At 45.7% G+C, this 27,386-nt stretch overlaps 1 protein-coding gene across 1 annotated transcript in view; it reads right to left on the reverse strand.

The window, feature by feature from the left end:
* Positions 1-27,386, reverse strand: part of RAPGEF1 (Rap guanine nucleotide exchange factor 1) — a 77,100-nt gene that overhangs the window by 39,792 nt on the left and 9,922 nt on the right. The window contains exons 2-3 of the mRNA XM_088525281.1: positions 6,378-6,517; positions 2,908-3,086 (exon numbers count right to left, since the gene is read on the reverse strand). Of these exons, the coding sequence (XP_088381407.1) occupies positions 2,908-3,086; positions 6,378-6,517 (319 nt within the window). The remainder of the gene's footprint in view (positions 1-2,907; positions 3,087-6,377; positions 6,518-27,386) is intronic.

Raw genomic sequence — 27,386 nt, forward strand, 5'->3', positions numbered from 1 at the left:
AGAAGGAACTTTGTTACGAGAGTAAGTACCAGCAATGATTCATTCTCAGGTACCTAAAAATGAATTATCTGAGCTGCTTGTTGACAAAGCAATGCTAAAAAGAACACTCTCTCCCCTTTTAATTTACAGCCCCATCCCATGTCCTAACTTCAAGGGTAAATGCTTGATGTAAATATAATTTACATTACTTCAGTATTATCTGTGTTTTTCCTATTTCCTTATTATTCCATCCCCAAAATGACTGAGAAGTGACTGTATTCATTCATTTACAAATCATTTCCTCACTGTTTATAGTCCCTGAAAGCATGTAATTAAAACCTGTTTCTTTACAAAAAAAAAAAAAAAGAACTGAATGAATTTCAGGTTTGGAAGAGGAAGGGTATTGCTTTGTTTTATTTTAATGAGAAACAGAATTGAGGCTATTGTTCTGCAGGGGTAAAAAAGGGATCTTTTGGAAGGGTGACAACTCTAAATAGAAGTTAACTGTAACAACAGTGCTTACAGGCATTTTCCTGGCCATTCGGAAAACACTGACTTCATTACTAAACAAGGTGTGTTAACAGTACTGATGATGGCAAGGCTTCAAGAATTCTTTGTAAAGTTAAATCAAATTTCTAACTGCACCAAAACCAGAAAAAAAGATAACAGAAGGTGTAATCTCTCAACCACTGCTGATATGAGTGTTCTGAATCTTCCTGTTTTTTTCTGGTACCCATTTTAAACTGGCTTAACTCCAATAGTTTCATTATCTGTGCGAAGAGAATCAAGCCCACAAACTTCAATGAGGCTCTTTAGGTGAATGAAGTTTGATGAATTGGGGAAAGAACTATTGTCAAGTTACAAACAAAGGGATAAAAAAATGCCACTTTTTGTTAGCGTGATGCTTGTCATTTGTTCTAATTTCAAATGAAATTAGTTTGGTAGGAGATATTTCCTAAATTGGGCCCTCCCCCATCTCCTTCCTTCTAAGGCTTTGATTTCTTTGTCATTAATCGTCAGTCTGCTTCCTTCCAAGGAGGCAGTAATTGAAAGCCCATTTTGTGCTAGATTTAATTACTTCTTTCCTTGATGCAAATGCTTCCCCTAAAGCAAAGAGCGGTCCAGCAACAACTGCTGGGCTCTCTTCCACGCTGACACAAGTCCTGCTTGCTTTTCTCGAGGGGGATTTTCCCTCAGAACTGCGCCTCTGCATCCTGCCACTACTGAAAAGGAATAAGAGACATTAGTAGGCATGGAAGGACACGGCTTCTGAGAATGCCAAGCCCCCATTTTAGGTGTGAGGCTAAACAAGGCTGAAAATACACGTGGGGTTTGGGCTGTAACACGAACTGACTCCAGAGAGCCAGCCTCATCACCCAGTGCAGAGCACTGCGCTGACTACCAGCTATGAAAATTCTGCGTACAGGCTAAATATGGGTATCCAACTGCTAAGGTTATGGTATCTCACTCCTAAGAAGAGGTTATAAGGAATCTGAAGGATAGGACTTTATGAAATACTGCTGCTTGGGAAGACAGCTTAGCTGATCCTTGTTTCCAAATATATTCTGGAAGGAAAGATCACTGAGTAAACAGCCAGTGGATACACAAATCAAAGCAAGTGACTACACGGAAGATGACACATTCTATCCCAAAATGCTTGCTGACATTTTATATGTTCTCCTGATGTGAGTAAGGGGAAAGTTCATTCTTCCTTTCATTAAGTGAAAGCAGGTGCTTTAACGGCTGTGGGAAGCGTGGGAGCAACTGAAGAAACTTCAGAGTCTGCATCTAGAGCCTGATGAATGTTCCAGGTCCAGCAGTTACTGCTCTTTGTAGTTCTCCAATGTCCACAGCTCCCTCCTGGCGCCGCCACAGCGCTGATATCAGCCAGTGTCTCCTGCTTTTGCATGGTCAGACACGAGCCTGCCCTGTGCATTAGGGCCAAGCAGAGCTAAGCGTCCCCATTCACAAAACGTTTGGCACTCGAGAGCTCTCTTTCCATATCATAAACCATCCTTGCACCTGAGTTGAAATGGATATCCTGTATTTTTTTTTGAAATATTTGATGGAAAAAAGCAAACAGAACAGTGCAAAACTGGCAGGATTTCAGGAAGCAAACACCTGCATTTCCCTGACTATTTTTGTGCTTTTATTTTGCTCACTCCATATTATTAACAATGTTTTCTTGCTTTGTTTAAATTAATTGCTCCAAAATCTATGAGATCAACAGCATCTATATTCCTGTGGCTTGATGACTCCATAGATTGTTATCCATAGTGAGCTAATGGCTTTGGCAAATTTCTAGATCTTTTCTGGCTTCCGACTTGCATCTAACCAGTTAAGACATAATACACTAGGTATCAGAGCTAACCTATAAATAATCTGCAGAGAGGCACAGGAATGAACCTGGGGCGGTTAATCTACTGAAGTACATCTGTTTACCTCTGTTCTGTATTCGCTCCACCGAAATCCAAAACAGCAGTTCACAATGTAGGCTAAGTCTTCTCTAATATCAGGATGGATAAACTGAACACAGAAAGGGATTACCTTGAAGATAAGCTTTTCTTTAGGTAAAAGCTATTGGACTTTGTTAGCTTTAGGATACCATCATAAACCATAGAAATAGTATTCCATTCGAGGAAAATCTCCTGCTAGTAAATGATGAATTTCCAGGCTTGAATCAATCCTTCCTTCTCCCTGAAACCACTCTGCTTTGCTTTATCTTTCCTTAGCACTGGCTGCTTTGCAGCAGGCAATTTGCTTTTAAATCATGTTTGAAAACTATCACATAATTGGTAAGAACAGCAGTCATTTTATTAGCAACTGCAGCATTTCCTGCCTCCTGGGGGATCTGAATGTCAGATACAAGAAAGAAGGGAAAGCTGGGGGGCCTGCTGGCCCGTCCCGGCCCCGGGCAGGGACACCCACCTTTGCTGCATGCGCGGATCCGCCTGCACCAGGGGCAGGATGGCCTCCAGCACTTTGCTTGCTGAGCCTGGCAGCATCTCCAGCACCTCCTTATCCACTGCCATCTTGTCCACGATAGTCTTGAAGTAGCGCAGGGCACTTACGACCTCCTTCTCCTTCTCCTCTAGCCATGACACGTTCTGAAGAGGAGGAAAAGGGGGGAGAAAAGTTAAAAGCTTCAGGACTTTGTTTTTTAAGGGCAAGGTTTTTTCAACTTACATGAGATACGGTGAAACCGAACGGGATATATTGAAGAATGGGAAAAAACCCTTCTACCACAAACACTTTCACATTTAATTATTATTCATTCAATGGAACAAGCAGTGCAGAACTGCACCCACATTTAACTTTCTGAATTACAAAACGTACACTCCAAACTTGCCCATGACTGATGACTGAAAGGGCCCCCTATTTCCATTTTGTGAGGCTGCTGCAACAAGGGAACACACACACTTTCCATGGGGACACACCATGAACACTAAATTTTGGCATTAGGGAATAACGTTGAAGAAGGGAACAGTTCCTTGGACTGAAGCTGAGTTGTGGTCACCACCTCCCAGGCCATCACCAGCACTAGAAAAGGAAATTCAGAAGTGACACACGATACCTTAATGGGTACCTCAGCAGGGGTATTTTAAAAAAGTTTTACAGAGTATGCCTGGAGGTCTTCTAATGCCACAAGCAGTTCCTAAGTGAGATTTAAATTAACTCCTGAACACTGCTAGAAAAGGAGCAGAGAGCTGAGCAGAGTCAGGTTTCATCCATTATCTCTTCAGTAAATTCAGCTTCAAGAATTAATGACCTATGGGCATTGTGCACTCCCCGCACTCCCGTCAGCTGTTAAAACTGCTGCTTTTCTGCAAAATCAGGCCAAGAGCCCAAAAGGTTTTAGGAAGAACAATTTATAGGCAGCACTGGTTAGTAATCTGGGGCCAGTTCATAAAAGGCTTAGAGTCCCAAGTCCCAACTAGCTCCCACTTGAGAAGCCTCAGTCCATAACTGATATCCACAAGCACCACGTAGGACATGGCCCTTTTTTCATAATCTGCATCTCAGCATATTTTGGGTAACAAGCCCTTAAGTGTATTTTTTATGAATCCCTTTTCGTGGCCCCCAGGGCCTCATATAAGTGTGTGCAAACATACATCCCCCCCACACACAGCCTACCTATCCTACAGAGGGTTGTGTCTTCTGCTGCAGAGCTCAGATATATAAATGTTAGTTTTGCTACGAGGCTGAAATTTCTGGTGTTCAGTGCTTTACTCATTGAGACCCAAGAATAACAGCAATAAAGCTGGAGAAGGGGATAATAATCTTGTAGGATGGATGGATATTAACATACTCCAATGCCTAAATCTCACAAGGCTGATGTTATTAATCCACCAAAAATGTTAGTGTGTCCCTACAGCCAAAGTAAACATGCAGTGGTACCTCTCTGGGTTGGCAGACAGGATTTGAACTGTTCTCTCATTCCATTTCTTAATAGAGGTGAATTTGCCCCAGTAGTGAGTTTATCCCAGATCTATAACTGCGGGACTTACTAAAGCAGCAGTACCACTCAATCCAGCAAGAACCCTTTGGGGCTCTCAATGAGACAGATTTAACACTCAGAGAAAGCAGCATCTCTTCTCCACTCTCTGGCCTGTCGGATACATAAGGATATTTTCGCATGACTTTGGAACATTTCCTTTAAATCATCATTTCAAATGCATCCTGTATGAGATGCAGACGACCCAAGAAGGATTACAATGAGCTGTACAGCTCACTACAAAAGCTGGAACAGCCCATTTTTACTTATTATAACTTCGCCTATAGTGATGAAGGACATCACTGTTCCTACAACATGCCCTCAGATGACAGCCAAAGACAGGGACCAGTGGAAAATAAGGAGGTGCTGAAAAAAGCTCCCTCTATGTTGCCCACAGCTAGGTATACGTGTGTGCACGGGCACATGTGTTTTGGGCATAACTATCAGGTTATATTTAGTGGGTTTACTTAAATTTTTGTATTGCTTTTTCAGCTCTATACTGCTCATCTTATCAGTCATTCCTCTTACACTGTTTTCTAGAGGGGGAAAAAAGGAAAAAATTTACCTTTTATTGACTTGGTAATATATATTTGCTATAGAGTAGCATTTTAAAAGCACTCTTCATTTTCTAATTTATTTGTGGTCAATGCATCAACCGAAAGGAAGGACCACTGCACTGGCTACATGCATTTCAGTGAATCAATCAATAAAGATAATATTGTGAGAAAACCTTCCAGGTTAATGGTCTGAGGGATTGCAGAAAGAATGGGAAAAGGTTCTACAATATATGCCTTTGAATCAAACACAACGTATCATCTTCAAACACCCTGGGAATATTAAGTCTTCAAGGTGTATTCTTACTGGTCTGTTCTAGGGGGACAGAAGTCTGGCATATGTGTGGGGCAATGCAAGATGCTCACCTTGCCAGGAGCATATCCTTTCCTTCTGGGAAAAAAAACTCCAGCCTGGGAAATAAAAGCCTCAGCATCTTCCACACAGTAGTTCTGAGTATGGTCAGAAACCCAACAACCACCTCTACGTGGAGGACATCAGGCAGTATCAGATAACTGTATCTTCCCGACTGCTCTCGGTGACACTACCACGATCCTCAGCAGAGATAATCTATAAAGGTCCCTATGTCTGTCACTGCATATTGCATGAGTCCTCCAACAACAACTGGGAAAGCTTCTAAATTATCATAAATAACCTCAACTCTTCGTGACTTTTGGCTCATATTTATCCTTGAAACTTGAGTGCAACAACACTGATAGAGAGATGGTCTCCTGCCTGCATAATCAGGTTACGAGGAGAGGAGATAACCCTTCGACAGGGCTGTGTTGGGAAAGTTTAGTGACCTCAGTTCTTGCGGGCTCGGAACAGGCACGTTAGATGTGAGGAAGGGAGCGTGGACGCAGCAGCTGCTTCGAGACATCCGAGTGACTCTCCCTGCTGAGGTCACCAGAGATTGAGCACATCTTTGGACCCGTGTCAAGGATGTGCTGGGCTGTGTTTTGAGATTTTTCTGTTTTAAAGCCTCACACCCCAAAACCTGGCAGTTTTTTGGAAGACCTAAGCATAACTATAGGGTGTGCACGTGGGGAGGATATGTCAGGCCATAAGCCACATTCCCAAATGAGATATTTAAATGCTTATGGAAAGAGGTCTCATCAGGGTCTCAAAGGATAGTACTCGCCTCAGTTACTCTTATTTTATACTGCATAGTGCAATTTAAAACAAATCCTATGTATGTTTTTTCCATACAGTAACCCCAAAGATCCTCGACAAACCTGCAGGACTCTGCAGAGGACAAAAAGCCACACACGGAGAGCAGGGCTGCAGTTTTGATAAACAGGGGGTCCAGCAAGCAAGAAAACAGAAAAATAACAACACGTCCTTTGCTTACTTTGTTTGCTGACTTCTCTGGCGTTTTCACTGTCAGCTCAACTTGCTTTCCTTTCTTCGAAGGCGTCCTCTTTATTTTCGGTGAATGAAACTTGCCCTTCAACTTCATAGTGAACGAGGAGAGATGGGAACGCTCAGAATCTAGAAAGACACAGAAACGCGTTACGAGATTGAGGAAAATTTCTTGAAACCCGGGAAACTCTGCTACAGTATTATGTGGGAGACTAACCCGCGAAAAACTTTGCAACCATGTAAATTCATTGAGTGGAACAGGATAAAAAATTGTGGTTACTCTGTTTCCAGTCATGGTGTCACCATCAGTTCCTGCTGCCCCTCGGAGGCAGCAGCTCTGAGGCGCAGAGGCAGGAGCAGTGGGGTTGCCATTGGGCACGAAGGGGAAAGCAGCTCTCAAAAGGACTCATCTTTGGCAGATCCCAAAGTACTTTATAAAGGAGGTGACTGTCATCTCTCTTTTACAATGTAGAAACTAAGTCAAGGGGATGAAGTGCCTGGTTCACAAACCTCTGGGCTCTCCGCGGTCCTGCCTCGTGCCCCAGCTGAGGGCCAAGAGCCCTGGCTGGGGTGCACAGGGTCCCCTGTGGTGGCAGCAGTGGTGGCACCAGCATCTGCAGCACCTCGAGAGGCACCAGCTGGTTCCAAATTCTGAGTTTCGCAGTGTTCCCTTGCAGAGGGACACGAGCATGACCGAAAGCAACACCCTGATGTCCCCAGGGCCACCACGCGGAAGCCCCTGGTAGATTCAGCCTCTGCTTCGGGAAAAGGCAGCGCAGTCCAACAACCCGCCCGCTGGCACAAGCACTACCCCTACCCCCCGCCTTCCAACGGGCTCCGTGGATAACGTGAACAAACCCACGAGCCCTCGCGCCTGCAGCCACTCCAGATCACACCGAGCAGGACACGGCACCCGAACGGGAGGAAAACTCCAACGGCGGCGCCTTCCCGAAGGAACTTAATTACAGAACCGCGGAACACGGGAGCCCGTTGCGAAAAATCGCAGTATTTCCAAGTTCTTTGGATATCTATAAAGAGAAATCTCAAAGGTCTGCAGTCATGCCACATGCAGACTTACTGCTGAGAGATATTTTTATCTGTTTAGCCATGAGGCTAAATAAAACTAAGCTGCCTTGTAGAGAGCAATTTAGAATGTATTTTAAGCAAACAGCACTTTAATAAATGAAGGTCTGGATTGCTCTCTAGTGACCCAGATAATTCAGCAGCAGACACTGAACTTGTCTTTAAGCACATTATCAAGAAAAGCAAGTACTCTTGCTCTATCTTTCATTTTCTTCTCTTTCGGGTTATTTGGGAACTGACTGCATTGGCTGCAGTGAGTCAAAGCGAGCCAGGCTGATGCATGCAGCACTGCACCACCTTGTTAGCATGCAGGCTGCAAATAGAAAAGGCTGCTGAGTCAAATCTAGCACCCAGAAGCGAAATACCACACTGCAGCGCTAAAACTGCTCATCATACTCAGAAATTACCTAACCACAACTCAAGGGAAGAAGCCTCCCCTTCAGGGCTATCTCCCTTTAAACCTCGTTTCCTGGTAGAGTGTTAAAACCCTATTAATACCTTCACTGGAGCCAAAACTCCAATTAGCTAGGTCCTCTAGATAAACAGTTTGCAGATATCCTGTTAATGCAAACTGCATCGGCGCTGATTACCATCTAGCCCGGCTGCAGAGCTCTTCTCCATTTCAAGTGATTCTCAAAGTTCTCTTTGTATCGTCAAGTCCTGCTTAATGCAGAGGAGGGAGGCCCGAACGAGCTTCGGTTGCTGCAGATAAGTCCAGACGTATCAACTGGCCCCTGAGGAATCACTTGGAGCAGCTGGCACCCCAACTTAGCAGCAATTTACGTCACTGCTTTACAAACCCCAGGATCTCCAAACCTTGAAAGCCTCCCCGGCTCCGCAGTGCTCAAGGTCAGCACCAAACACAGCTCCTGGCTGCGGCGATAGCTGCTCTCGCCCTCCGTGTAACAGATCTGTATTTATTTTGTACATTGTAGGGGAATTTCTATACATGCACCATGTGAACACTTGCCAACAGAGTCATGGCTAGGAATTTATTTTTAAGAGAACTGGCAAACAATTACAGTAATTAATGTACAGAGGAATAACGGTAGCAACAACAAATCGCGTCTGGCTCCTCCACAGGCAGCAGCGATTTCAACTGCTGGTCTGAATACGACAACATTCGGTTCCCCTAAAACTCCTGGTGCTTGGGGTGATGATTTTGCATTGTAGGGACAAGACATTTGGAAAGGAGAAAATTTTCCAAAGACTGCAATTTCCATTTCTCCTTCTCACCAGATATCTCTACCCACCCTTATTGGGCAACCACATAAACAGTTGAATCAGTGAATGAGAAACCTCCAAAACAGTGGAGAAAGTTGCTGTTCTGCAGACAGCAGATGCCCCTGGCCATGGCCTGGCCCTCCCTTCACCCTTCTGCCACCTTGGGCACTGAATCACCCGCATGGCCACGCGTGGAGGGGACTGAAACCCACGGAGCGAGGACAGGAGCGGTGGTTGGAGCAGAACGGCACCTTCTTTAACTAGCACTGATGAAGCAAACCAGCTGACAGGCAAAATTAATAAATGGTTTAACAGCCCTGCTAGGTCCTGCTTTGAAGATAACACATTAAAGCAGCTTTTTACTACCATGTCTTTCCATCTATAACAAGCATTTTCCAGATCTCATCTGCTCGCAAGCTTCTGATGCATTTGTAGTTAAACAAATGAGTCACAAACTGATATTCTCTTACGCGCAATTACACTTCACACTTAAAATAGCACTCTTGGTGTTCCAAGCACATTACAAATCTCTCTCTCATCCTCACCCAGCTAGGTCTTAACCCTATTTTGCAGATGGGAAGCGTGCACAAAGGTGAAGCAGCTTGTCTGAACGCTGCACCGCGTGAGTCAGTAGTTCCAGGACAGATCGTCTCCGTTTCCAAACATAAAATCAAACTGCAGGAGCTCGTCTCCCTCCTCGAGCCCATGAATCAAGCTGGGGAGCTACTGTGATTAGAGCCACTGAAGAGCTACAGCCACTGTTCTGCATTACAGGTGCTACAGAACCTACATTCTAAGGGATCTGGATGAAGTGATACAAAAGACAAGTGACCCTTAGATAGGAAGCTCCAAGGTAGAAGTGACCTAAGCTTAGGAAGACCAAAAGTCTAGCAAAAGGCCCAGCTCTGCAAGACTTGGATTGGTTATGGCACCGTGGGTGGCTTCCAGAAACTCCTTTTCTTTCCACCGTATCCTACTGCAATGTTTAACACACCCTATGGCTGTCCAGCAACCAAGTTCAAACACAGCAGCAAACCTTTGGAGATGAAAGAGTTTGACAGCGTACACAGAGAAACCAAAAACAGAGCCATGACACTGTTCAAAACACTGTCCCTCTGCATTTTCCTGCCTTTCTGCAGGAACCAAATCCTTCATGCGGCACCGAGGTTGCCTCCGAGCTTGGTAGTTCACCCATTTGCAAGTGCTCTATCGCATTACTCCTGCCTCTTGCTGATGAATAACAGGCAGGGCTTAACTGAAATCCCAGCCCTGACCTTCCAACCTTCCCTTTTTTTCCTTTCTGGCGCACAGCAGCAGGGTACCTAGTAGTTACTCTTAAAGAGCATCCAAATATTCACAAGACAAATGGGAAGAGACAGGGTAATAAACCGGATGGAACAATTTCAGCTGGAAGGAGGGGAGGGGGGAAAGAAAGATACTGTTGTATCAAAGGGTTTGTGTCTCAAAGGAACTGCTGACTTTCCATCCCCTCATTTTTCATCTGTCTGGATGCTTTGCTGCTGCACACGTACTGGAAAAGAAGAAAACACTTCAGAATTACTTCACTTGGATTTGGCTTTTTTGGTTTCTGAGAGGAAGGTTCAACACGTCCCCCGTTTCAGTGCTAATTCCCCACCATTGCCAAGGCTCCTGCTCTGCTGAGCGTGAACGGGCTCCGGCCGCAGCGCCAGGGCCTCGCGCGGCGCAGAAGCTCCTCGGCGCCACGTCCTGACCGCCCGCACAACCGCAGAGGGTGACGCTGCCGGGGGGCTCCGAGTGCGTCCGCGGCGTGTTGGGGACACCCCGTTGGTCAAGGGTTGGCCCTGCACCGCGGCGGGGAAGGCCACGGCCGCAGGGAGCCACCACGTCGCACGGGACGCGGCGCCGTTGAGCGGGGCACGGTCGGGCCACCCAACACTTTGCTGAGCTCAATCTGAGGAGGAAAGAACTACGGTGGGTTAGGGGGCCAAAGGAAAGGGTGATAAATCAGCTTATGTGCCTGTGTGTGAAGAAGGCAGACGGCTTAGGAGAAAGCCAACAAGTCAAAACCCCATGTCCGTAATGTCACTGAAGAGTAAAATGGTCCTTTTCTACTTGGGCTCCAATGAACACCAGAAATGAAGGCAAAAGGCAGACGCGCTGGTGAATTCCACCACGCTAACGCAGCCGCATATTATTTACCCTAAGTCAAAGTGAAAGCTAAACATTTTACAGAGCTCAGTCACTACAGATTTTCCAGCTACCAGCTCCTCCTCAGCAGGCCATCACCCACACACGCTGAGTAATGCCCTGCCAGGAGATGTGCTGAGGAGTTTCAGAGAACCGATGAGAACGAAAAACCCCTCTTCTGCTTCTGGACTTTTTTGTGATGTTCTCGCTGCTGCGGCACAGCCCAGTGACAGGGCCGTCCCAAAGCGGGGATGTAAAACTGCAGCGTTCAACCAGCCCTCTGTTCGGAAAAAGCACAAAACACACTTTCTTTCTCCTTAAACTTTTGATTAAGATAAACCTTTTCCATCCCTCAGCTGAAAATCTAAACCCTTCATCTTCTCTCATGCTGTATCTGTTCACACGCAGAAGCCCAGTTGCTTTACAGTAGATAAAGCCTTAGAAAAAGGGTTAAGGCTTTTTTTTTTTTTTCAGTTTGAACTGATTCTTGAGGCTCATTAGAAAGAACGAAATGGATTCTAAAAATCTTATCCCACAAACACTTCTCTTTTTAAAGGCCATTTGGCTCTCTGCTGAATGCACATATTTAAAAGCTATCAGATTAAAAATAACAGAGGACATCTCTCCCCATGCCATAATGAAGCTATTGTGCACATTTTTAATCAACCGCTCCTGCCATTTATGCCACGAGTCCTTTGAACACAGAGGTGACTTATGTAATGACTTACACAACAATGCCCATTAAAATGGCATTTGTCCCCTTGGGCACAGCTCGATCATTTGTGGAAGACAACAGGCAAGGCGCAAGGCTCCAGCTAAACCCCGGCTGACAGGGACTTTACGAGGTCTGCAGCAAAAGGGAAAAATAATGAGCTGCAGCTCAAAACACCCTTTCTGTGGAGGCCGCCCATTCGGTGCTGTAATGCACAACCGCGTGAGACACAACAGGGATGGGGCTACAGGTCGTCCTCCTCGAGACCCCGTTATGCTGCCAAAATCAGGCAATTGAGATGGGACAGATTAAAAGAGCACATGTGGGTTTCCATCTATAATTACAAAACTTACTGCAAAGTGTACACATTTCAAGATTTTAGACTAATATTAGAACTTCCAACCGTCTTTATTCCACCCTCTGCCTTCACTTTAAGAATCTAATAGGGACCTGCAAATACACAAGCCTGAGGGGCCTTTGCCTTTGGGCTCTGCTGCAATGCAAGCTTTAAGTATAGTGAGATACAGCAAAACTAACCCTTGGAGCTTCACAAAAATGTTGCCTTAACCTCAGACTCAAATACTGCGCCCCAAAAGCTGAGCTCCCGAGCAAAAAAACAAGCAGAACCTAGGGAAAAGGAACAATTTAGAGCACATCAATGGAAGGTGGACAGCAGAGGGCTGGCATGGGTCCTTTTCTGGTAACTTTGTAGAGTTTGTGTTGCCACAAAATCCAAGACTCTGTAGCTATGACGGTGAGGAAGCACCGGACCTTCGGGGAGGTTAAAGGAAGAGCTGGGAGGAGGACCCTGAAGATCTTCTCAGCTCCTGCAAACCTGCGACCTGTAACTCCACTCTTGTATTAGGCAGCCCAGAGCGAAACGCGGCGCAGAGCTTCCTCCCAAACTCCGAGGGATGTTTAAGAGCCTAGAAAGGATGGGACGCAGCACCTGTGTTACACAGCACATTCTCCAAAGCCTGGGCTGGGCCCCAAGCACAGAAAAATGACAGAACGGGATTAAAATATTCTTTTTACCTTCTGAACATGGCACCTCCTCACCAGCTCGCTGCAGAACGCCCAGCCCTCCCCGCTCCACGTGCATTCACTTTTTTCTCAACTTTGCCATGACCCAGAGAGGCCGAAGCCAGGCGGGGATTCAGAAAGGGAAAAAAAGGGAGGCTCCCGTGTCAGTGAGGAAGCTCGTCCACCCTAACCCCTCACCTTAGGTGGGGCCGCGTGTGAGCCGCGCCAGGTCCCTCTCCAGGGAACGCGTTTGCTAGGAGAGCCGCCAGGTTTGAGAGGAAGAGCTGGAGGAAGGGCCGTTTCGGAATCAAACAATAGCGCTCGAGCGCTCGAGAAACTTTTCCTTTAACATCACGTCACCTTCGAGGCAGCCGGCGCTGGGAAGCAGAAAGGCCGACTGCCCTTTTTCTCTTTTGGCAACACTACAGTGAATGAGCAGGGAGCAGCCGTGATGGGCAGCGACAGCAACACACACTTCCATGGAAAAGGGAGGCTCAGTTCCCTCTCCGCTGGCTGGGCAGCGCTCAGTGACTCATTATTTTTTGTGCCGCCCTCTGGGGCCTCCAGAGGAAGCCAAAGATTTTTTTTTTTCTGTCAGCGAACATATTTTTTTTATTTTTATTTATTACTTTTTTTTCCCTAAGAGACCACGAATGGGACATGCCCAGCTGCAGGAAGCTCACGTGGAAAGAGCTCGCGGTGTTTGCAAGGGAGGCACAGAGGGTCCTCTCAGTTCGGCCGCGTCTCTCGGCTGCGACAAGAGGGTTGGATCGTGGTCAACAATGTTGATTCTGTGGGGCATCAGGACGACAGCACCTCTCCCTTCCAGCTTTGGGTTTGGAAGCAAATCTTGATGTTGCAAGAGAGAAGATGCTCCCTCCTGAGCAGCAAGTTCAGAGGCGCTACAGCAGGTTTGCTTCCTGGCCCTCTTTTAGCCAGAAATGTTCCGGACGAGAGGAATCTGGTTGTGCAGACATGTAACCCAGGAGTCCACAAAACCCAAGAGATTTACAGAAAAAAAGGGGGTGAAGCTACATCAGCTGGAGCAAAGGGGCGATTTAAAGAAGCAGAACTTCGCTTCCCAGCCCAAACTTCTCCTGCTCCCAGCTCCGAGACTCCCTTTGGAATGAGGCTCCTGATAAGCGGCAGCCATGGCTTTCGCTCTGGGTTTTATCGGAAAGAGAGAGCGGCTCCAGCAGACTGGTCCCATATCAGCTCCTGGCGGGAATGCTGCCGTTGCCCGAAACACCAGCGACCCTTTGGGCGGCATCTGGTGAGTCTCCGGTAATTTCCCGTTTAAGTAGTGATTTTGCACAGCCCCGCAAGCCCGAGAGAACTAATGGGATTACAACACTGGTAACGCGATTCAGAACTGCCCCCCGTGCCAGCAACATTAAAACAACACAAAAAAACGAGTCAAGTAACTTCCAACATCAACACGACTGCTGTGCTCCAGTAGACCCGGGGTCTGCGCGTAAAGAGCTGCCAAGCTTGTTAACCAAACATTTCATTTTCAATTGAAAAAGAAAAAAAAAAGCCAGCCACAGAACAACAACAAAAAAAAACCCCACGTAATTCTGGGTTGTTTTGGAAAGCAGCTCCAAAGAAAAAAAAACAACGATTGTGTGGGAATCTGTTCATCAAACAGATGTGTTCATCAAACATGGCTTAATATGGGGTCCGTGGGCATCCCCATGCGGCCTGGCAGCTTTATGGGCATCTAGGGCATCACCACAGTGATTCAGGCGGCTAAAAATACAGCCCGGCGGCGCAGGGCCGCACGGCGGCACCTGAGGCGCAGCGGCCTCGCACGCCGGCCGAGCCGGGCGAAAACGCTCCCCTCACACCCTGGCTCTCCTGCTCTCCCCTCCTGTTACTCCCAACGCTTTTAGGCCCTCGCCACGTCACAAAAACCCTGTCGAGCCTTGGGTTTGAGCCGTCCGGCGAGGCGCGCGGCGCTGAAAGGCGATCGCGCGCTGTTGCTGGAGCTGTTTACCCATCTCCAAGGTGACCGATGGCGTCACGGGCGCCGCGCGAGCCCGACCGCGCGGGCCCAGGGCTTTGGGGAAAACCTAACTGCTCCCAACCTGCCCACAGGTCCCGGAGCTGAAAAACAAGGTAGTCAATGGGAGACTGCAGCGTGCGTACGGCCCACGGCACCAGTTTCAAGCGGGGAAAACTTGTCCCTCTTTCATCCTTGGGGAGTTACCTCAGCTCTCATTCATTACACCATGGAAAAAAAAAAAAAAAGGAAACAAAAACAGAAATGCTGTCTCAGATCCGTCTGACACACTTTCCAGTTGCTTTGGACATTACTAATTATAGTCATCGTTATTTTTGACCTCTGATTACAGACTCTTTACACACTCGGTTTGAAATGCAGAGCTAACTCCTCTTTTCTAGCGGGGTTGGGAGTAACGTCCTACCCTGCCCAGACGCCACCTCCCCTGCTCATGGGAGCCGAGCTCAAGCAGTGAGATCAAACCCTGCAAAGCCTTTGCCTAAACATGCTCCGTTTTGCTTCCTCCTGTAGCGAGCACCCTGCGTTAAGGGCAACGGTCCAGGTGAGGGTGTGATGTAAGCCCTTCTCGGCGAGCTAACCCTGAAAGCGAGCTTCACTTCTCACTGTTCGGACTAGCACTGTAACCTCGGGGCTCAGATGCTCAAAAACTGATATTCTCTGAGGTGAAGCATGTCTGCACAGCTCCGGCGCAGCCCGCTGAGGGCTCACCTATCTGCGAGGAAGGGAAAAATGAGCGTCCGGAGCCAGGCCGCAGCACGATCCCGGCGCAGCCCTCCCTGACATTCCCTGCTCCGTAAAGGGCAGCGGAGCAGGGCGATGCAAATCTCTCCAGAAATCTTTGAAGTGCAAAAACACCGCTGCCCCCCCGGACCAGCTCCGTATCTCTGTGTATGCAGACAGGCTTGTGTGCAAAACGATCCAGCAGCCCCGCAGGTGTGAGATTTCTGATGTAATCAGGCAAGAAGCTGCTTTTACCTTACTCTTACACTGCTTACACAGAGGGTTAATAAGCTGCAGGCCTTATCTCCAGTTCTATACCCCATTCTGTATCTGATAATATCTGCAACCAAACCGCTGGTTTTATTGCCTGCCTTCAGGCAGTAGGAAATTTTAGTCTTCTATAAGCACAATTTGAAACATTGGTGCCTCCAGCAAGAGAAACCGAGATGTTAATTGAACTGAACAGACCAGGAGGGAGAGGAAACACCAGCCCTCATCTTTGTTAGCGTCGGGATTAACACATGCTGGCAGGACACATAAAGACTCAGAGATATACCTGGGCACAAACATTAAAGGTTATTTTAGGAATAAACATTTATTTTTGACAGCTCTCTATTTCATCCCATCTCCTCGTGCCTGGATTACATCACTCGTGCAGATAACAGGTCTCCAACAGAAAGTGTGCCAACACCAACACTGCAGCCTTCCCCCATCTTTCCTCATCACAAGTCTTCCCCAAATCTTAAAAGGATATGGAACAAAGTACCTTGGAGCTTGCAGAAACCAATCCTACTGGAGCTGTACTAACGTCAGCAGAAACATTAAGGACATCCGAATTAGGACATGCTGCTCGTAACGCAGTCGAGCCCTTTGAAGACTTGAAGCTTGGGCAACATAGAAGTCGCCACTAGGATTTTACTTGCTGATTTAATGCTAAAGAAATGTAGCTGTTTGCCAGCTTTTTCTGAATATTATGTAGCCTAATGCAGCAGCAAGTTTGAAAACCACTTCAGAAAGCGACAGCTGACCTTTCTTTCTTTGGTGCTCAATTCTTAGCTGGAATGCAACATTATTTCTTGTATTGCCTTGGCTATCTGTATGTAAACAGTTACGGTTAACTCTTCTGTGAAAGACCAGAAACAGGCCCTACTAAAAACCAGTTTCTAATTTTTAATGAGCATCCACCTTACTGACACTGACAGTGCCCTGCTTTTCACCAAGAAACAGCTTTTAAACTAACACGGGCGAGAGTTAGAGAGACCTAAACCGAGGTCTGTATTTCACTAAAACCAAAGTTGCACCTCATCTTAGCAGCCCTTAGGTCCTTTTGGAAGAAGTTACTTTATCACTCAGCTCTACTTGCGTGAGCTTTTAGTAATAGTCTCTTCCCTTATCCTAACTGTACAGATAATAATTTTGCACTGCAATTACATTTAAATTTGGTTTGGACAAAGCCGCAAAACCACACCTACCAAAGCAAACCAAGCCCATGCAACACAAAACGTGGTGGTGCGGCCCGAAAGGTGAATCAATACTAATTTCAGCTGGTGGCATACTGAGCAATGCTTTGGGAGCAAAGGGAGGCTCACTTGGAAAATAACCATTGCTGGAAAGAAAAACTTCCCCACGAGGCCTCCAGCCACATCACACTGGGTCCCGCAGCAGCTCGCGCTGGTCCTGCTCTGCTCCATCCCATCCTCGTGCAGGTCCACGTGGGTCAGGTTAAGCCTGGCGCTTCACAAAGCTTTAGCATGATTAACTTCATGCTCTTTCCGTGCGAAGAACATTCAATGAACGACTGATTTCTGCAGTGGATTGAGCGTTTCATGGCAGCTGGGTTCAAAAAGTCAGTAAAACATGTTTATAAAAATACCCTCAGTGTCATTATTACACAGGGATCCGACTCCCAGACCTTCTGCGTTTAACAGTCTCCTCAAATAATCTCTCAGCTACAGTCACTTACAGACTGCCATTTTTTGTAGAAGAATGACAGACGGAAGGTATCTTTCCTGCTCCGTTTTTCCATTTCTACAGTCCTGGAAAACACTAATTGTGCCGTCAGCCCTTGTCAACCTGAAAGCCAACCATGCACCTATTATAGGGAGGTCAAAACATGCAGATGTCCCAAACACATCTGGGAAGAGGCATTTGATTCAAGAAAAGATTAATTATTTTATTAAAACGGACCACGAGCCCTGAGGCCCTCCACAGAAGATTCCTACAATCTATGTAATTTTATATAATTCACATTTCCATGTCCACCCTACACACAGACGGTACAGTGCGAAGGCTCTTCCACCCAGGAAAGTGAATTCAAGTTAAGGTAAAGGTTGGGAACTCACACACAATATTCACAACTAACTCCCTATGCACTTGCTTTTACTTTGGAATACGACTGTCCACTTGCAAAGTGGCTTAAGGTGATTATAAGCCAAAAACCAGCAATAAAAGGAAATATTTAGGGATAATTGTCATCTACATGGCAAGCTGTTTCTCAAAGATAAGACGACAAAGTTCTGCGCTCTTAAACAGAGGCAGCAGAAACTCCATGGAAGAGATTTTTCTTGCAGGCAGCTTCCCTGTAATCCAGCACCGTTTCTCAAAATTGTTTGCATAAAACATCTTTTTAACTCAAGAATGCTGCCGTTTGTAGGTGCGCTTTTATTTATTCATTCTTATTTCTTTCAAGGATACTCCTGTGTTAAATAAGAAGGCAGGAAACCAGAGGAACTATACCTGTTTCTCCAACAGTACAAAATCATCATATCCCTTTGGAAAGAAGAAATTCCTGTTTTGGGCCCTCCTGTGAAGAATCATTTGCAAAAAAAGAGTTAGCTCTGTAGAAATACTTCCGTTGTTCGCATCTTTCATGGCAGGTAAGTCAACGGGAGATGTGGCAGCAAAGCTCTAGCCTTACTTTAAGGTGCTTCTCTAAATAAGGCTGAACCTACTACCAAAACAGACACTGACTGTATACACAGGAATCTGCAGAATATTTCTTGCAGTCCTTTAATGCCAAAACCATCCCTGCTGTGCCGCTGAAATGACTGTGCTGGGAGTTTTTGTTTTAAACAGTCAGAAATTCATGACAGAAATGGATAAGATGGGGGTATTCGGACAACTCACATTTGCCATCAGCCACGTGAAAAGCGAACACAAAATAGACGTGAAAACAGTGGGAAACTGGGGGAGGTCCTGGATGGCAGCGGCTCAATTCTTGCATCTGAGACACTGTTACGGTGACAAGTTGTCTTCCATAAAAGCAACAGGCTGACCATGATTTTGAAGCCACATAACAGGTTTACACACTGTAAACAGGCAGCAAATAGTTGGGTAAAATGGTCAAAGCATTAACAGGGAAAGAAACTCCCGACATCCACAGCAAAGAGCCTGGTGTAACCAGTCTCACCACCCGCAACAAGCCCTCTAAATGGAACAGGATGAACGTTCACAGCCACTTCCAACCTTTCCAACCAAGAAACCACTCCCTTGTGTTCTTAACTATCATCAGAGCAAGACAGATTGGAACCTGAAGTCTCCATACATTTAGTAGTAGAGAAAGCACCTCATTCATTTTCCAACATTAAATCTACCAGTGTTATTTCATAAAATTAATAGCGAAACCAGAGCGCAATAACGATGAGCTATTTTGAAACAATACTTTGTCCAGGTGGAAAAGAAAGAAGCACCATTTTTATTTCAGATGCCCATAAATCACTTTGGGTTAGAGATCACAGCCTGGGGACCGGGGGCTCATCCAGTGCTGGGATTCCTCTTGTGTCTGCAGCACATCAGCATCTGCTGTCTTCACAGCTTTGTGTGAGAGCAAAAAGCTGCCCAAGGACATTACAGCATTTTCACACTTTGCACCACCCATATCCCAAGGAGTCGGTCTAGTTCTCTTCATTATAAACACACTGTTTTTTCCATTTTCTACCATTTTGGTACTGAAAGTATTGAGCTGCATATATGAAAACACTAACTGGCAGGGTCGCTCTTCAGCCTCAAACAAATGCAAACGCTTTTGTTTGAAAAGCTGAAGTCAAATGCTGCAAGACCTCATCCTGAAAATGATCATAAGGTGAAAAATTCCCAGTGAAAAACTGCAGACAGTCAAAATTTCACATTCCTCTCTCCAGATGCATTTCTACCATTCAATTATATGGTGCTAGACATGGTTTGTTAAAGGATTTTCAAACACTTAAGGAGCCAAGTATGGCAGCGATTTTCTTTAAAAAACACATTTTACTCCTGTATTTAAAGTGCTTTAAAGAGAAGCCCTGACTGTGCTCTATTACAGGCGTCTCCAAGATGAACGGTAGCAGTCAAGCATGAGAAAAATCACCATGGGAAGAGGAGAAATTATAGTCCAGATATGAGAGCAAATAACAAGGCTCTCAGAGCAGGCTAGGGGCAATCCAGAGCCTAGTTATTGCACATAACAATTCAGACTGAATTTTAGAGGGGTAATATGAAATACAGAGGGTCATAATATTCCAGGGGGCAAACTGAGCAGAATGTGCAGCTCCAGAGAGCACCCGTGTTTCAGGAGAAACCTCACACCACCAAATTATCTGAATTCTTATCTTCTGGTTGGATACTAACACACCATTTTCGTATCATCTCAATGCCATTTTGTCATTTTACCTCCACAGAAACACAGGTTTCAAACAGAATTCCAGACTTTGAGACCAGTCTCTTGCTGAATCAAAAGAGTTATGGCACAGTCCCATTACACAAAAAGATTCTCCCTTGGGACCTGATGAAAAGCCAGGAAAAACAAAACAAGGAAGCAAAACAAGGAAATAAAAAAAACAAACAAGGAATATCCTTGAAATCTACCCAGTGCACGCAAAGAAACGGTGCTAACTAATGACAATTTTGATTTTCCAGCTACAAGTTGGAATTTCCAACACAGTACATCTAAGTTCATTGTAAAAACGTGACCTACATTTGAATTTCTACGTAACAGCCCAAAAGTACACTCTGTGTTAAATATTAGAGGCTTCAGAGGAGCGCCTGAAGTTTTACGTGCGCCTGTTATTTCAGCGGTAAATCTGTTCTCACTTTTTATGGATACAAGATCTAAAAAATCCTGCGAGATACAGAGAGAGGCCAACGTGCCCATGGGTCACAAAGAGGCGAGGGCAGAGGGAGGGTTGAGCGCTTGTCAGTCTGACTGTCTCTAATCGGGTTGAAAGGCTCCGCGGCGGAGACGGGGGCTCTGTCTCTGCAATCCACCCTCCCACCTCGCATGCTGCTTTCTTAATTAGCAGCAAGTGGACAACAGCTGTCACTAGCCCGGAGGCCACTAAGTTATCAGCAGAAAGGGACACGTGTCACAGAGCCGTGCTGGGCCCGCAGCAGACTGGGGCGCTGCAAAATGCATGAGGGGCCAATCTAGACATTGCATCCTGACCCGAGGCCGGTGCAGGAGGCTTCACACAAGCCTGCTCACTTTATTCTGCTTGTTTTCACACATGACTAATGGCAATTCAACTTTTTTTCACCCTTTTTTAAAAGTATTCCCATAACAGGAAAAGTTAAACTGAGAATAGAAGGAAATGGGAAGTCCATCCTAACGTCTCGATGGAAATGTGTAGGGTCAGTTTGAAGGCACCGCACAATTAAGTCTTCAAGTCTTCCTGGGGTTTTGAACAAAAATGTTCTAACACAGGGTGGAGGGAAGGGCGAGAGATGACATTTTATTTAAAGCTCAGAGAGAAACCTTAGGAGAAGATACAGTCTTCACTGGAGACAACTGGAAGCTATATCCTCAAATAGCGTAGAAGAAAAAATACCCTCTAGTTCAGTCATTATCATCTCTCTATTAGATCCTTTGAGTACAAGTTATTGCTAATGACCTTTTGGTGCAATATATTATTCTAAGACTGATTGAAATTTTTCCTCTGCCTTAAAGTGCTGAATGACATGAACCTAATACTAAACAGGGAATATGCTCCTTGGGGAGCACGGTTAGGAGGGAACTCTTTGGATGATGGAAACTCTTTGGATGATGGCCTAGGGAAGGAACACACGGCTGGAAGCCATCAAGTTACTGCAGTGTAAAAGTGCTGCAGCTGAACTGTGTGCGAGCCCTGAGGGCACCCAAATACGTAAAATAAAATTATATATAAAATACGTTAGCACAACCGCCCCGGGACGAGCTCCTCACCGCAGTCCAGCACCTCCACCTCCCATGGAGGTGCCCAGGTGGGACTGCAAGGAGAGCAAGGGCTGCTGTCACCTTCCAACGTACCAACCGAGGGGACCCGTGTCCAGGAACCGCCGGATACGACTCCCAGGAAGAGCGGAGCTTCCCGGCCAGCTGTGGAACACAAGAGAATACTAGAATACTCCTGGAGCACCCAGCGCTTCTGCCCCTCGCGGCACCAACCTTCTCAGCAGAGAAGCCAGACTCGGGCTCAGCTTGCACGGTACAAAAGAGAGGGAAAATAACCTGACAAAGAAACGCTTAGGTCATTCCAGAGAAACAAAATACTAGCTCCACTGTTAGAAGTACCGATTACTGTAATTCGTGGCAACAAGGGACCTAAATGCAATTTGTAAGCAATGAAATGTATTACTAAAATTGCCCGCTGCCCATTTGTTAATGAAAAACTGCAATCTCCCCAACAGCAACCTGAATTTCTTTTAAAAAAAAGGACAGGTTTCTTTAAAATTCAGCTTTAACCTACCTAGAAAGCATACATTTGGAATAATTTTCTTAGACCTGCCTGTTAGGCTGAAATTCTGGCATTTCTAAATATATATCAGCTTTGTGAGTTTAAACCTACACAAGGGAAGCTGGGCTGAAGATAGAAGCATTTCCCCAAGCTGCCAGTAGAATAGCAACACATTTAAAAACGTTCATCAAATTAAGTGCTTAATTACAATTCAGACTTTGTGACTCTGGAAATTAGGATAATCTTTGGGGGAATTTATTAGTCTCCTGCAAAAGAAACCAAAACGTAAGAGCCAAAAAAAGCATAGAGCTTGGAGAGTGTTCTCCCATCAAACCACACCTTGTGCTAGATTCTTCACCCTAATTTCAGGTGAGAGCCTCAGCTTCATTCCTGATTCTTGAACTTCAATTAAAGATTTGGATCAACATGAGTTGAGCCCAAGGTGTGAACAGTAACTGTATGCAGAAAGGTCAGAAACGCTGACGAGCAGCTTGCTGCACATGGACCTTCTCAGACATCTTCTCTTGGGGAGTCTAGCAGCGGCAGGGCCACCAAGTGAAGCAGTTCTTGGAGAAGGTCACAACAGAGGCAGAGCCACCAAAATGTGGCCAGCAAGGCATGGGCACAGGCTGCTCCTGCGGGTGCCATGATCTGTGCACAGACTATTACCTGGACCTCGTGCAAGTGGGGAGATTCCAGTGCTACGCGGCGGAGTCCAGCCGCCCGCGCCGCTACGGAGATCTCTGAAAACATGAATTAACCACCCCCTTGTGCTGTGTATCACTGAGCTGATACTGGAAAGCAGAGAGACGTAGACAAGACACCTCTCTGACCTAAGCAGCTCGATGAGGCCGGTGAAGGGACCGCAGGACGTTGTCGCCTCGCTACCCGCGTCGGAGCGCGGCCCCAGCGCCGGCGCCGTGCTCCAGGCACAACGCTCCAGATAAAGTCACTGCCTTATGACACATTTCCCTTTTTGATTCATGAAATTATTATATCACGGGAAGCTGAATCCCATTCTTAAAATAAGCCAGGACTTCCCAAGTCTACCACTCCCTCAGCCGCCTCTTGAAATAGGGCCTGGAGAACCACATCAGCACTGAGAGAAGCTCTGCTGCTCGGGAAAGGCTTGTGATTTCCTCTGCTCTGATATACGTAGCTCTATGTGCTGACACATCCCTAAATATCTCCAGAAAAACCCTGCTCAACCAAAACCTTGTGATATAAGGTCAATTTGGAGCAGTCAGACCAAGGCCATAGTGGGCAGAGCCCAGGAGCTCTGCAGGCTCTGCTGGCTGGCACCACGCAGGAATTTCTGGATCCAAACAATAACCACTTTTTCCCAAAAAAATAATTACAAGGATTGAATGAAATGCTAATTAATTGAGAATAAACTTTTTTTTTTTTTTTTTTTTTGTGGAAAGGTGTCTGAGAGAGTGAGAAAAAACGGCTCTATGGTTAAAAAGACAGACTGGGGAGAGCCCTGGATTTCGGGAGCACGTCCTGACTGTCACAGGCCCCTAGAGAAACCCGGGCAAGGGAACATCAGTGCTTGAGGAAACGCTGGGAGCGATGGAGCCAGAATTGCCTCCATGCAGAGACAGAAGCTGCTGCATCAGCTCTACATGGGATAAACCCAATATATTTGTACCCTGCAGCAAGAGTCTGGGGAGTGTCCAGACAAGCCTTTACAAATATTAACTATCCTGGAGTTAAACACCTCTCTGTAAACAGTCCTGCAGACTTTGATACCATAAGAACCAGAAACTTTTTGCAATATAAAATACCAAGGAACTGAAAATATGGAAGTAGCTACAAATGTAGCTTAACCATACGTAGGTGCTGATCACTTAAGGCTGCACTGCTTCCTATGGGGATATCCACGTTTCCACAAGACTTTTCGTGTGCCTTGCTCCGAACGAACAGCTGCCCTGGCAACTGCTGGAATCAGCGCGTACTTCCTGCCTTAAACCAAAATTGTAAGTATCTATCAGTACAGAAAATCACACGCTCCTTAAAACAATTCATGCTAGAGTTTAGAAATCAACTGGCCACTTGCCACCACCGCTCCCTTACACAATGGTCACACCCTGTGCACAGCTAAAAGCGAAAGGGCTGAAAGGAAAGATGTTTTATAAAGTTCCCAGGGCAAAAACACCTCTGAGAAGCAGTGACCTGGGCTGAGATTGTTCTAATGCAAGAATAAATACGTGGTTCCAAATCAAGTTTCCTTCAGTGGCTTCCAGGTTCACATGAGAAGATTCTCTTAAGTTTTCCTTTTGCACTTCTGATGTTCTACAATAGGAAGAAATTGCAGCATAAGATTGCAAAATGAATCAGAATTGCTGCAGATTAAGTTTTAACCTTTTGCTGGCCTTGTCTGTTGTGAGCAGGGGGCCTGTCTGCCAGCTATGGAGAGTGCTGAAACTCCTTCAATGCCACTTTACACTAAAGACCAATGTTTAGTCATCAGCTTGTACAGCAAGTGCCTAAGCACAAAGATCTCCTTGTGCAGCAATGCTGCTTATAACGCAGCCACGCTCAGGCAAAGTGTCACTACAAACACTATTGTATTAATTGCATCTGTTGATTAAACCACCCCGAGAACAGACTTGTTTCAATCACAGGCTTTATCATACAGTACTGAAATGCTACTGTAAGTGTTGAGATGGATGAGTCAACAGATAAAACACAAAAGCATTTGTAAAGAGCCTCTCACATTAGAGTAACTCAATAAGCTGCACAGTTGCACAAAACAATAGTCTTTTTTTTGACATGGTTTGCTCGTATATTCCCTAACTTTATTTTTATGTGATGGTCTTGCGTTTTGCAAACTCCAAAGCCAAAACTGGGCAAACACACATATACAGACATCTGTGCACAGACAAAAGACTGGTAAATAGATGTAACCAACCTGAAAATAGTTTAAAAAGTCATTTAAAGACTAATCCTCCTCCTTGGGGAGCTCACTATGACTCTCCTCCATATTCTGGGATTTTTCTCCAGTTTTTGTGGTAAAAAGACCCTTGAAACCAGCATGAGAAGACACTACTGGGCAGAGATCAGAGCACCACAATTTACTGCACTATGCACTGAACACAATCATCTCTTCCATTCTCCCTCAAACTGAAATAATTTCTGCTATTTCCTGAAAGGTGGGTTGATTCCTGAAAGACGGGTCTCTCTCCAATTCACAAGCACCTGCAATGCAGCATTTGAGGAGGGGATTATTCCTTTGGGGTGGCTCGCGGGATTACCCACTAATCAGTTTTTGTCTCCTCGCTAGGCCCTCGTGCTTGCAGCTAATCAGGAGCTCAGCCCGGCCGGGTTTGGGCTCCCGCAGGGGACGGTACCGCAGAGCCGGCCGCTTTAGGGCGCGCTCAGCTCCAGCTCCAGCTCCGAACACGGGTCTGTGCTCTGGGAACGGGCACCAAGTCACCTGCAAAGCCCCTGTGCAGGCAAGGTGCAAGGGCACAAAGCAGGGTATCGGATGGGCAGGTTCCTTAACCAGCCCGGGCCTCAGCTCTTTGCGAAATTTCCTTGCACAGTGATGCCGATTTTTTCCCCATCATGATTTTACAACATACAGTAATAGCAAAACGTAACCAGAAACTGCACCAGGAAAAGGCAGTAAGAATTCCTGCATTTCCCCCCAATTACACAAACAGAAGGTGATCAGCATCAGCCTGTGACTCTTGAGAATACCCAGTCGCTAGCGTGGCTACAATTATGTTAAAGATTTGAGCCTCACGCTTGTCTGTGACAAGAGCAGTGTGTGTCCAGGGAGCCAGCACCCCAAATCCTGCCAGTCTTCCCCACTATTCGTATCCCATCCTTCCGCTCTCCCACTGCACCACACTCTGGAAGCACCTTGCTCCCTATTGATTCCAAAGGGCTGGTTTTGCTCACTCATCCTTACGATGTACAACCATGGAAATCACATCTCCATCCCTCAGAGCAGATATCCCTTTTCTGAGGGATGTCAAAATAACACGCGCTTCATTTGTAATTTTTGTGCCAAAAAAAGAAGAAGGGGGAGAGGAAATAGTCAAGCAAATAAATTGTCTCTTACATTTCACCCAGAAGCAAAGACAACTACTGCAAAGCCTGCAGTTTGCATCAGTAAGCACAGCAACATAATAATTCTGGGTTATTTTATTTTTAATTTTAAGGACAATTGAAAAAAAAAAAACTGACAATTTTCAGCTAGATTTCCCCTGGCAAACAAATCCTTGAGCCACTGGCCAGAAATCACCTCTTGCCAATTGCAGAAGAAAAATTCTGGAGATTCTTCATCTGCTGGGATTCAGGATAAAGGGAAATTTACAGCTGTAGCAAGTCGAAATATTTTGGGAAAATAAGATCTTTTCATTTTCTTCCAGTTCACTTAATACAATGAACATAGCCTAAAATATTCTGACAGATAAAGCAGGCCAGAGTTTCATGTCCAATGCACTGTACGCACGCACTGCATCAAAAACTGTTCTGCATTCTTGCTTGGGTAAAATAGCAGAGAACAAGAGAAAGAAACCATATCATTGACAGAGAAAAAGCAGAAACCTCTCCACCAAGATTCATTTGTTTTACTCTGAAAGTATTGACAGATGAGTAATGAAAAGTCTGCTGCAGACATAGGCTCTTCTTCCAGGCAGCATCAGTTAATAAACCACAACCACAGCTGCAAAAATATTAAGGAATTCAGCCAAATAACTCCTTCAAGGGCACAGGAGGAGAGAAGCAGGAGCCAAATTCCTTGCTTTCTTATTAGTCCTGAAACCAAGATCATAGTGTGCAGCGTCTACAAAATTTTCACCTTTTTGGATAGGAGAATTTTGAAAAGCCATTTCAATAAATACGTCTTATTTATTACCAGTATTTCTAGCATGGTTTTTGCCAATATGATAACATCTGAGACCTGCTATGCTGGGTTGTCAAAGGCTTTTAGATGTGAAGCACTAAATTGAGAAGCATAAAATGATAAAAGCAAATGAAAGTAAATAAAAAAGCACGGCTTGTTAGCTCTGCCCATAGGGCACGTGGCAACGCTGGCAGCACTGCCAAGGCTCTTGGGCATGGCGAGTTATTCCTGTTGGGAATCAGACTCCGTAATAGAGATCAGGAGCTCTGTCAGCAGCGAGGCGAGCAGAACGTGTGCACTGAGGAGGAGTCCAAAATCACAGCTACATTTCATTTGATGTGGGAAACTTTTGGATATTGCTAGTGGAGCACTAGCAATCTGAATGACCAACAGCTGTAATCTCAGCTCACATTATTTACACCAGCCCTAAGTACTTACAGAGCTTGAGCAGTATCAAAGCGATGACTTAAGTGGTCAACAACGTTCAAACGTTGTTTTTG

Source organism: Tinamus guttatus, unplaced genomic scaffold, assembly GCF_059628265.1.
Source record: "Tinamus guttatus ecotype Peru unplaced genomic scaffold, ASM5962826v1 Tinamus_guttatus_pri_ptg000226l, whole genome shotgun sequence".
Lineage (NCBI taxonomy): Eukaryota > Metazoa > Chordata > Aves > Tinamiformes > Tinamidae > Tinamus > Tinamus guttatus.